The sequence below is a fragment of the Eucalyptus grandis genome, chromosome 8, assembly GCF_016545825.1.
Source record: "Eucalyptus grandis isolate ANBG69807.140 chromosome 8, ASM1654582v1, whole genome shotgun sequence".
Taxonomy (NCBI): Eukaryota; Viridiplantae; Streptophyta; class Magnoliopsida; order Myrtales; family Myrtaceae; genus Eucalyptus; species Eucalyptus grandis.
In genome coordinates this window covers 40,319,126-40,331,332 of record NC_052619.1, presented here as the reverse complement: position 1 = coordinate 40,331,332, position 12,207 = coordinate 40,319,126, and the positions used below count along the sequence as shown (strand labels likewise).

At 39.7% G+C, this 12,207-nt stretch overlaps 1 protein-coding gene across 1 annotated transcript; it reads left to right on the top strand.

Moving 5' to 3' along the window:
* The first annotated feature begins 3,928 nt into the window (after positions 1-3,928).
* On the top strand, positions 3,929-5,464 carry LOC104417162 (membrane protein PM19L). Its single transcript, XM_010028478.2, has 3 exons — positions 3,929-4,046; positions 4,374-4,551; positions 5,242-5,464. The coding sequence occupies exons 1-3, from the start codon at positions 3,929-3,931 to the stop codon at positions 5,462-5,464; spliced, it is 519 nt and encodes a 172-aa protein (XP_010026780.2).
* The last annotated feature ends 6,743 nt before the right edge of the window (positions 5,465-12,207 follow it).

Below are 12,207 nucleotides of genomic sequence, written 5' to 3'. Positions count from 1 at the left end.
GGCCCTACCAAAATAATGTGCGATAATAAATCGGCTATGGCTTTAGCCAAAAAATCCTTTTTTTATATGGCGGGAGTGAACACATGATGTTGAGTATCACTATATTGGTGAGCAAGTCAAAAGATGGCGAAATTGAGCTTAATTTCTGCAAATTAGAAGATCATATTGCAGATATTTTAACTAAACCATTGAAGGTGGATTTGTTTGAATAAATGAAGACGATGCTTGGAGTTGTTGAATTCCAAAATCAATTTTAAGGGAAGCTGTTGAAATAAAATAAAATTGATTATTGGACAACAGCTCTTGGATGAGAAACATGCAAGCATTGAAAAAGAGCCATAAAGATTTTAAGATGGCTGCGTTTTTCTTCGACATGGGGCTGTTTCATTTTCTTTCTTAATGATGTGTGGGTTGCTATGTTTTTTCTTTATTAAATGTAATGATTGGCGTTTGTGAGATTCAGTTCCTATACTAAGGAATGGAATCATGAGTAGTAAATCAAGTCATAGTCCACAAAGACACAAAGAAGAGAAAGCATTCTCAATAAAAAGTTCTCCCTCTAGTTTCTAGTGTTTTTACTCCAAGGTTCCAAAGTTTATTATCATTTTTTTTTTTTTTGTTCCAATAGAGTGAACATGAAAATTGATGGTTGGAAAGAAAAACTCAATTTCAAAGGCAAGGAAAGAAACTTTGATCGAAGCTATGATTCAAGCAATTCCTCAATACGTGATGTCTATTTTAGAAATCCTAGTTTGGATTTGCTAATCTATAGAAATAAGAATTGCTGCGTTTTTGTGCAAGAATAGTGAATCAAGAAGAGGCCTTCATTGGAGAAGATGGGAGGTGCTTAAAAATAGAAAAGATAGTGAGGGAGTGGGTTTTACAGACTCATTGGATTTTAACAAAGCAATGCTTGGGAAACAAACATGGGGACTTTCTCATGATCAATTGTTTTTATGGTGTAAAATCCTCAAAGGAATTTATTTCCCTATGAGGTCTTTTTGGCAGGGATAAGTACACTAATGGTGCCATAAGTTGTGTACGGCGCTCACTTTGGTGCCAAAAGTTTCCGTCGGATCACTTAAGTGCCAAAAAATTTGAAAACGCTCACTTTGGTGCCAACTCCGACGAAATTGGCCGGAAATCCGACGTGGCCTTTTTTATTAATTTTGACGCCGACGTGGCTCGTCGGAGAGCCGAGTCAGCATCCAAACACCAAAACGACGCCGTTTGGTTTCTCCCCCACCCGAAAACCCTAATCTCCGGCCGTCGCCGTCCTCGACGGTCCTTGCTCGGCGGCCACGGCTTCGACCCCGACCTCGACCTCGACCCCAACCCCGACGATGGCCACTCAACGGCAGCAGCTCGACCTCGACCCCGACCCCGACCCCGACGATGGCCACTCGGTGGCCGTAGCTCCGACCTCGACCTCGACCCCGACCGCGACGATGGCCGCGGCTCAAACTCCGACCTCGACCCCGACGATGGCCACTCGACGGCCGTAGCTTCGACCCCGACCCCGACCCCGACCTCGATGATGGCCACTCGGCAGCTGCAGCTTCGACCCCGACTCTGACCCCAACCCCGACGACGGCCATGGCTTCGACCTCGCCGAAACCCTAATTTCTTCCCCATGTGAGCTAAACGGCGTCGTTTCCATGAAGCCATCCATGTAGGACGGCAAAACGACGTCGTTTTCTTAAGGAGGACCGAAAACGACGTCATTTAAAGGCTTATCAATTTTTTTAAAAAAAAAAAAATCATTTTGGCCGGAATCTTTCGCCGGTGGCACCAAAGTGAGCGTTTTTCCTCCGATTTGGCACTTAAGTGATCCGACAGAAACTTTTGGCACCAAAGTGAGCGCCGTACACAACTTATGGCACCATTAGTGTACTTATCCCCTTTTTGGCATGAAGGGAGGGAATTTCAGCCCTCTTGGGGTTGGCAGAGTTTGTTGATTGGAAGAGATACTATCTTAGAATTAGTCATATGGTTAGTAGACACAAGATAAAATATCAATACCCAGGAAGACAAGTGGCTAAAACGAGGTATTATCAGGGACCAACCAACTCTAATTATCCAATTAATGTTGTTGATTTGATTATATAAGAAGAGAATAGATAGGATGTTCACACGCTCAAAAGAATGTTTGATAAACAAACAATGAAGGAAGTTCTCTCAGTGCTACTTTGCTCTTGTGCTACTCAAGATGAATTGGATGGCTTCCAAGTCCGGTACCTACTCAGTGAAAAGTGCTTATAATATGATTTGAAAAACAGAAAGTCCACAACGCAGTATGCAAGCAACATCTTCATTCTAGCCGCCCTGTAAATTATGGAATTGTATTTGGAATATAAGTACCCCCTAGAGTTAAGGTCTTTTTGTGGAGCATTTGTCAAAATGCACCCCCTACTACAAAGAATCTTTACCGAAGAAAAAATGTATCTTAGCCAGCATGCCCTTTTTGTGAATAGGAGGTGGAATCTTATAAACATCTATTCTTGCTTTGTTCATGGACCAACTTAGTTTGGTCGAATCTTGAGGCTAAAATCCAAGTATCCCGTCAAAATATCACGCAAATAGAATTCTGGCTCCAAGTTCAAATGGTACAGCATGAGTAACTTCGGACCTTTGAAGAAGTCACAACCCTCTTGTGGTATATATGGAAGTGAGGAATGACTATGTTTTTCGGAGGCTACCCCCAAATCCGAAGATCCTAATTAGCTCAGCAAGAACGTCACTTAGGAATTTTAGTGAATGGAACAATCAAAAGTTGAAACTTCACTTAGAAACAAGTCAATGATGCAAGGTTGGATCCCATCGAAGGCACTCACCTTGAAAATCAACATTAATGGAGCTTATGCTGAAGGAGCTATGGAAGGTGCCATTGTAGGGGTTATCAGAGGTGCTAAAGGGACCTTCCTCGACGGTTTTGCTAAGATTGTTCTAGCCTCATTAGCGATTCAGATGGAGGCGTTGGCCATAGCCGAAGCCTTGAAGCTACTTCAATCGAAGAAAAAAAATGAGTTTGCAGTTGTAATCTCACCTTGGTCAATTGTGGTCGGTCCGTCAATCGTGCTGTCAATTGGGTAGCCAAGGCCCGTAAAATGAATTTCCTACCCTCCTCTTGGGTAGCCCGTCCCCCAACCCCTTTAGGATTTACTTTGTTGGATGCCCCATTTTTTGGTATTTTATTTAAGAACTCTTAGGCTTGCAATAATATTGTCATGTTCTTTTACCAAAAAAAAATTACACCCGCGAACGTGGATTTCTCTAAAGCTAGGTTTTGTCTGTTTGTCATCTTTTTGCACATTCCATATGAAACATTACATTGTGTACCACAAAGTTCTTTATGCCTTCGATGCAAAATGCAGTTGGGTGCTCTACCAGGGCGTTTGTTCTTGAATTTTCCTATTATCTACCAAGGGACACTAAAACACAAACTTGGTCCGGTTTTGCAAACGAACAGCCGATCCTGTGGGCCCCTCTTCATGTACCATATCAGGACAAATCATTCTTAAGATAAATTATTACGCGTATTGAGAGCATGTACTGCATACTTGAAAGCGGTCGATACGAGCCGGGTGGACGTACTCAAGACAACGCATCGTCATTTCGTAGATTACACGTACCTCCGGAAAGAAAGCAAACAAGAATAAAGCCAAAGGCATCTTCGACGGAAGCTCGACAGGTAGCCCCGACACCTGTACGCAGGGAGCACACTTGCAGAGCCCAGAAGGCCGACGCGTGTTCAGTGCATGCAGAGAGTCCCTAGGGTCTCATGCCAGAGCATCCTCTTCTTCGTCCTCTATATAGGACCTGTGAAAATGATATGAAGTGATCTTCTTGTGTTTCTGCGAGTGAGAGAGGGTTCGGGCTTTTCGAGTTCTTGTGGAGTTTTTGGTGGGGTGAGAAAGGAGAGGAGAAAATGGCGAGGAACATGGCGGGGCCTTTGCTGTTCCTGAACCTGGTGTTGTACTGCATTGTGGTGGGCTTCGCTAGCTGGTGCATCAACCGCTACATCAACGGCCAATCCGCTCATCCCGGTTAAGCTCTCTCTCGTTGAGCTGAAGCACACACCCATTCACAGCTCATAACTGCTCTGGAGAGCTTTAAAGACTAAGGGAAAAAGAGAAGGAAAAAATTGAATTATGTCAAGATCTTTGGGAAACATCATTCTTTTAACAGAAGGGCGCCTCTTAATTTTTCGACTCGATTAGTTCTACATGGAGATAATTACGACAGGTCTCTAGACGTACGCGTTAAATCATGGAAATAGAGAACCGATCCTTATTATCTAGGAAATGAGTAGGTTAGATTATGATGTCTCTTATTGTTTTTCTCCCCATTTGACCTGGAGAGATGATGGGCAGGTGTCGGGGGAAATGGTGCCACGATGTTCTTCCTCGTGTTCGCGCTTTCGGCCGGAGTGGTCGGGATAGTCTCGAAGTTGCCGGGCGCCCTACACATTAGGGCATGGCGGGGCGACAGTTTGGCTGCGGCTGCTTCTTCTTCAGTGGTGGCATTCGCCCTCACTGCTCTTGCCTTTGGGTAAATTCTTTTGGCTAATTCAAGTTCTAATTCATTTTTATTTAGCAAAACGAGATTTAACTTATTTGGCTCAAGATACAAGGACAGATTATCTTTTTCTTTCAATTTCATTTTTCTTTTCCTCCGATGGTTGAGATCTAGTTTGGCAGAGAAATAGATCACGGTCCAATATAGAAGGTATAAGTCTGTATAAGATCGACACGCAAAAATGATTGAGATAAAGTTGAAGCTAGGAAAAGAGATTATATAGATTGTAAAATGAAAGATTAAGTTTTATTAAGATTCGACGGTTTGGCAAGCTACATGAATAGGCAAACTAATTTTCAGACTTTGAAGTATGGCTATTAAAATTACGAATATTAGAGAAGTCCAATAGAAAAAGTTGAAGTTTATAGATGAAGTCCCACAACACATAAAGAAATATATAAATCCTGTGGGGCAATTTGACCCACCCTCTTACTTCCAATTCGAAGTAGGAATGACATGTGAGATGTGAAATTTGATTCCATAAATGCAAAATAAATTGGCAGAATCTGGTTATGATAATGATAACATGTCAAACTTTTAATTTAAAAGGTAGTAGACAGTAAGAGACCAATAAACAGCGACTTAGTTTCTGGGAGAATCATACATAGTCAATTAATTCAGTGAAGTCTTTGCCCCGTTTCTTAATCGTGTTGGCATGCGTAGGTTGGCGTGGAAAGAGATAAATGTGGGAGGGTACAGAGGATGGAGGCTGAGAGTGTTGGAAGCTTTCGTGATAATCGTGACGATCACTCAGTTCTTGTATATCCTGGCGCTCCACGCGGGTCATTTCAGCAGCCGGTACGGGCCAGGCTACCGAGACACTCCCTATAGCGGCGGCATCGAGCATAAGGGCGGTGGTGGGGGAGTGACCGGAGCTCGGGTGTAGGGTCAAAAATGAGTATTGTCATATAATAGTCTATTCTGGGACTTGGATTTTCTGGGAATTGTGCTACTTGTGAGTTGAAAGTTCCTTTGCTGTAATATATCACGATGGATCTAACTTTCACGATCAGGTTATGCATGTGTCTTGTATGCTTTGTCGGTTTATTCTTCGGATGTGGATCGAAGTTAAGTTTCTTCAACGAGGGATGGAAAAGTTAGGAAGAATAAGTGCCGTTTATAGATCGCATGTGTTCCTGAGAAGTTCCAATCGAAGTTATAATTAGTACTTACTAAACCCAAATTCGCCATGAATTCACTCCTTAACGTTTCTATATAAAGAATTCGAGCATTAGGAGTCCGCTCTTACTCTAGATCCAAATAACCCGAGGACTCTATTATTTTTAAAAATAATCTAAGGAGTTTTGAGGGTTAATTCCATTTATGAAATCGATGTGTTCAAGGTACTTCCGTAAGCATTTACTCCGATACCTCGTTAAGATGAGACGGATAATCTTAGCATTTTGACGGGATAAAATCAGTTTGAGGTATCAGCTTAATTTTTTGTAAGAGTAAATTTAAGAATAAATTTGGGGTTCGTCTGAAGAAAAAATTATCATGAAAACTAACAAATTTTTTTGCAAACAATTTTCATGAAAAAAAAAAAATCGTACCCTCAATTTAAAGTAAATGTAGTTTAAAGTAAATATCACGGAACGACTAACTTTGATATTTAATCATATTAACCCTATTTATAATAACCAAGAAAAATGGAGATCATTACTAGTAAGCCAACTCTTTAGTTATCTAGAAAATGAACAAGATTACAAGTAAACTATGCCACTTGGGCTTTTTAATTTTTATAAATTTCACTTTTAGTCCTTTTCTTTTGTGGAATTTTCTTCTGAGCTCCTTATATTCTGGAATGACAAGAGATTAGGCAGAATCATTTGTTAAGCTCAGATTTGATCTATAGACGCAGGCGATGCCAAGGAGAAATAATGAAAGTGATGAACCAACCTTGGATTCATGTGGCCCGAATCGTGCCTTTGATTCAACTCTTTTTCTTTGCTTTCTCTTCTTCTTATGAATAATTGCACTGGAGGCCATTATTGCTCGTAAGATCATGCGGATGGATAAAAGGAAAAGGTGCGGTTGGGTTTTGATCAGCATCGCAAAAGCGATTGAAAGCGATGTATTTCGTTTCAGCCCCCAAAGGTGGGCAGCAAATGAATAAAATAAAACTTCAGGCCTGCCCCAAGGCTTATCTCGAAACTGACAATCCTCAAGGCGTTAATAATTCATACATGATCTAATTGGTTTATCAAGTGTTGTGTTGGATTACAGTAAAGACTTTAAAAACGCATTCCAAATCCATTCTTCTTAACATTGTTGTTCTTTATATTATACTTTCTATTTCACATCATATCATATATTACTGTCCCACTAGTTAACATGAGATATGGCTCTCTCAAATCTAGCAGGGGTGAACTTCTTTGTCTATTAAACTCCATAAATCCCTTTACTACACCTGAGAGAGAAAAGATCCGGTTCGGGTCCTCGAGGGAAGCTCTTGCTTTGACCTCATCAGCATCACAGGACTCTCACGCTGACATTGAGACGGAAAACAAGGGCGCTTCAACGCTCGAATCGATGACATCGAGTTTGTAGGCCACATGATACACGACTTACTTTCTTGAAGTGACTAGCAAAAGTAAACGAAAGGATAGTGAAACTTAATGAGGGCCGCTGTCTGATGTAAGCTTAATTTAGTCCACTGATTAACAGGTAGGTATTTTTCAGTGATCAACTCCTTCATTATGACGATGTTACAGGAACTAAAAAACGACATTGTGGCGACAATACATTTCTTATTTGGTTTTCGATTAAATTCAACGAAATTCCACCTTCAAGCCAAGATTGTCAAAGAGGGATGAGTGATGAAGTTACTAGCGATACCCGTTTTTCCTTGCAAATCCAATAATGAGCGTTCAACGTTGTTGACTTACTGTGCATGTCATTTAGCATTCTAGCATTGATAGGTCCATGTTTGAGTTCAGCGGGCTTTTCCCTTTTAGGTAAAACTGGGAATGACTTGGCTCAACTTTAGTTGCAGCACTATGAATTCTAAAGTTGCGCAACAGTCAACTATTTACACTAATTGCACAATTATGTCATTTGTCCTCTTTCTAACAGCTTTGGAAGGCAAAGTTCCATGATTCAGAGAAAGGAGTAGAGACATTTTTGTTTGAAAAGAGTTGAATATGTCCGGAAAGGATAAGATAGGATGTATCGTAACCCAGTATCAAACATCATATATGTAAAAAAAAATCTAATCTTCGATAATTTATAGCCTTTTTGAAAGCTGTACGATGTTTTTTCTTACACGGTTTGAGACATTGCATATTTAGATAATGCTATTTCTAATATTTCACAATATTTAGCAAAAGTTTACAATATTTCCTCATATAGAGTCACTGTTCTGTCCCTCGATACAATCAAGTGTTTTTTCGTTTTTTCATTCTACTTCGAAGGGATGAAAAGTTAATGAAAGAATTTGCTGACATGAGTTCGATTTTGTTGATTGTAATAATGCAGAAATCTTGGATTCAAATTCGGCTATTTGAACAAAAAGATTTGAGGATCGAAGGCCACATAACTGAGAGTGTTCATTCTGTATTTGGCTGTGGTTTTGTATATGCTAGTGCTGTTAGTGTTAGACACTGACTAAAAGTGGGTCTTTCATTGAAATCTACTTAGCGAAGTGAATACCTCTGTTTGATTGCTGATATGCTAAGAGGAAGAACCTAGTCATCATACCAGAATTGGAAGAATCTTCTACAGTTTTACTTCCTCAATGATGAAGCTTAATTCGATCAACTGTAATTTCAAACTTGATAGTTGAGCAAGGGATGACTCCTCCTTAACATCATCCATCTTAACAAGGGTGGCTTAATTGATGTCCCTTTTATCAGCTGGCGGGTGTTCTGCCACAGCGATGTTTATCAGACCAACTGCAGAGTGAAGCATGTTTAGATTGGAGAATGTTTGATTAGCACAAGTGAAAAGTTGGCATTGAAGTCATGCAGTTCGGATTCATGCCGAGCAAACCTCATCAGTTACCAATCTGAGATAATTAACATCTGGTCATTATAAATTCCATTCGAGAAAATAACAGCAAAGAAGATGGAACTAAAGAGTAGCCTAATCTGATTATTTGAGGGGAACAAAAATGTGTCTGTTGGCTTGTTTAAGATTAATAAGGTCCAAGGGAACTATAAAAGGAAAGGTGGGTCAATTCCAATGCAAGGAAAGATGCACTTTAGGGCATTGAACTTGCAACCTTCTGTTTCAGACCAAATAGAGATGCTACCAGCTTAATGTCTCTTGCACTTACTGATCTTGAACTCATCTTCAAGGAGTTTGATCGCAAAGAATATTACTGTTTTGACTTTTTTTTTCTTTTTTTTTTGCATCCGTGTATTTATATTTTGATCCTGTTCACAATTGATCAAAGCCAGATTACGTTGAACTTTTATCTTGAAACTCGTATCAGTTTGTACATGTACCTGCACTGTTAACTCTATAGCGCCCCTTAGCAACTAAAATTGGTTGCTGAACTTCAGCTAGGAATGTCGTTAATGCGAATCACTCATTCCGCCAAGACCTAAGTATAACTGTGCCAGAGCCACATAAACAGTGATTAATTGTTTAGAGATTAGCATCAGCTCAACGTGAATATGAGCCTAGAATTGTGTCTCATGGGCGTCAGCCCTGGTCACTGGGAACTGTATTCTGCATCTGTTTAGTAGCTATTTTCAACTGATAGACACAAAAATAGCTAGTGCAGCTACACGCTCTGAAGTGCATCTCAACTTGTATGCGGCTTGAGTCAGCAGACTGTTTTCGATTTCATGACAGTTCTCTCAACAAGGATAGGCATTACAATCACACAACCGCTGTTGTAGTGCCGTATTGTCGTCCTCGTCAATTTGATTAAGTGAGGAAAACCTACGACTCGATAAGAGGATCCGCTGCCTTTAGACTGCATGATCGATTACTCAACCAACCTCTTAAAGCGTAGATGACTTGCATGGGCTAGTATAATCATACGTTGACATCATAAAAACCCTCGCTAACGTATTTGACTCCATGACAAATTTGTTGCAGATAAAGTTTCAAATGAACTTTACTCAAATTTGGATAACTTTTACTATAGATCACTCAATTTTTCTTACGTTTCAGAAAGTAATATCGCATTGAAGCTGTCGCGTTAGATTGATAGTGAAAGAAGCTTAATGAGTTGCCAAATTCCTAAAGAGTTGTCGGTGGGGCCTATGACAGAAACCTCAATGAAAGCGAAGTTACATTTGGGCTGTTTGGAAAATGACTAGATTGAGTGACCTCCAGTGTGATTTTCACGAACTAAAAAGTGGATATCTTCTAGACGGGGACTGATTGTTACTTACTATATTATTGATGTTAGAGATTCAATTGCCAACTTGCGTTTAGGAGATAACCCATTGACCGTAAGAGGACCATATAAGATGTGAGTCAGAATAAAAATAGATTTCTCAAACCCGAGATTGTTGCAGTAGCCAATGTGGAAAATGGATATCATGATGTGCACCAAATCCTCACATAGATTTCTTATTATTAACCATTAAACCAAGCCCGTTCTTGATATCATTCCTTGAGTAGCTAATCCCCTGGTAGTAAATTTGGGGAGTGCAACCGATCTGGCTCAATTTAAGAACTGAACCAAACTGAATAGGCTTTATCTGATTGGTTCCCGATTGATTTAGATGAGGACAAAGCAAAGGACTAAAAATCCTTATGTCAATGGTTCGAATGAAATGTATATGTGTATATGTATACAAACATACATATACATATGTACATGTACATCTGTATATGTACTTCCCATATTGGGTAAAAATGCAAACCTATAGCTACAGAAGTAGGAATAATGGCACTCGAGATAATATTGTTTTCATAAAGTAGAGATCTAGAAACAGGTTCACGAATACCATCAATATCTACTGGAGGAGCAATGAAGGCAATAATAAATACAGAAGTTGTGGTCAATAAGGTAGGGATCATCAAAACACCAAACCATCCAATGTAAAGACGGTTTTCGGTGCTGGTTATCCAGTTACAGAAGCGACCCCATAGGTTTTCGCTTTCGCGTCTCAATACATATACAGATCTACATGTACATATACACATATACATATTATATCAAATAAAAAAGATGGACAAATCAAGCCATTTCTTGATTCATTAGAAGCTAAAAGAGTTAAATAGGGTCCCAAATAAAGAGAGATATTTAAAGAGCAGGTCTGATTACGCCTATTTCTAATCTTAAATGGAATGAAATGAAATATGAATCTATATGTAAACATAGTATCTATTTGGATAGTGGCCCAGCTAGGCCATGAAAAGAAAAAAAAAACTCTTTCAAAAGAAGAGGAATTTTTGCTTTTCTATTTTTTTTATTCGAAATATCTCTTTAGAACTTTTTCTCAATCTAAATAGGATTGCTGTCAGAGAGAGAGAGAGAGAGAGAGAGAGAGAGAGAGAGAGAGAGAGAGAGAGAGAGAGAGAAGAGATTTTCTAATTTTTTTATTCGAAATATCTCTTTAGAACTTTTTCTCAATCTAAATAGGAGGATTGCTATGAGAGTGAGAGAGAGGCTTTTTTTTTTTAAGCCTTGCTTTTTGTGTAACGTAAGATAGTAATTATCATTTTTGAACCATCATAGAATTACCTTGGTCAATTTGATTTTCAATTTTATATTCTCGGGTGGAATCCGTTTTAATTTTTTTTTTTTACTTTGTTTTAAAATAGAGATAAGTTGGAGATGATTTTCAAGCCTAGGAAGGCTATGAAATCCATCAATGTCTTAAACATTATGATTCAAATCTCAATTTTAAAATTGGGAAGCGATTATAATAAATCGGAACCAATTACTTTTATGGTAAACCATTATAATGACATGAGTTTCATTATAATTTTGAAAAGTCGTCATCATAAGTAGAAATTCAAAAAGTTTTGAATCAATGGATGAGACCTGCCACATTGTGATCCAACGATTATCAATTCCTGTAAATTTTTCTTATGGAGACTATAGAAGCACTCTAAACCCACGAGTTAATCGACCAAAGACAATGATTTCACATATGACTACGGTTGAATTCCTTCCTGATGATAAAAACCCACGATTTATATATTTAATTTGATGATATTTTCTGGTCGAGAAGCTATTCCGTCGACATGACCGAAACCTTGGACCTGAGATATTTCTTCACGATTAAGCGTCGAACCCATTGGCGAGAGACTTTGGCTCGGCATCGTGCAGATCGTTGCCCGTCATCAATCATGACAACCAAAAGCGCACGGGGAAACAGACAAAACGGGGCCATATTCATCAATCCACTGTATCCTTTGGCATTCCAGCAATCATGAGAAGTGCTTCTCCTTCAAAAGAGCCGAGCGGATAATCGAATAAACTAAAGGGGAAGTGATCAATGGCGGTGTCAAGCTCCCTCTCCTGACCACGGTTCAGCGACCGATAGTGGAGGGTACTCGTGCGGATGACAACAATGGCTGCCTACCGAAATACAGGGGGAGACCGTCAAAGCGTGTTTCCAGAGAGGCGAGGGAGCTGACCGGTTGACCAGCCTATGGGAGGGATCCTTCGGCATCACACGTGGGTCAAAAAGGTGTCTTTAGAAAAAGCGCATCGGG

Bases quoted from the DNA above. Each gene is read 5' to 3' on its own strand.
- LOC104417162 (XM_010028478.2), top strand. From the start codon at position 3,929: ATGGCGAGGAACATGGCGGGGCCTTTGCTGTTCCTGAACCTGGTGTTG. The intron at 4,047-4,373 runs GTTAAGCTCTCT...GATGATGGGCAG, and splicing joins CGGCCAATCCGCTCATCCCG to GTGTCGGGGGAAATGGTGCC. The intron at 4,552-5,241 runs GTAAATTCTTTT...TGGCATGCGTAG, and splicing joins CTCACTGCTCTTGCCTTTGG to GTTGGCGTGGAAAGAGATAA.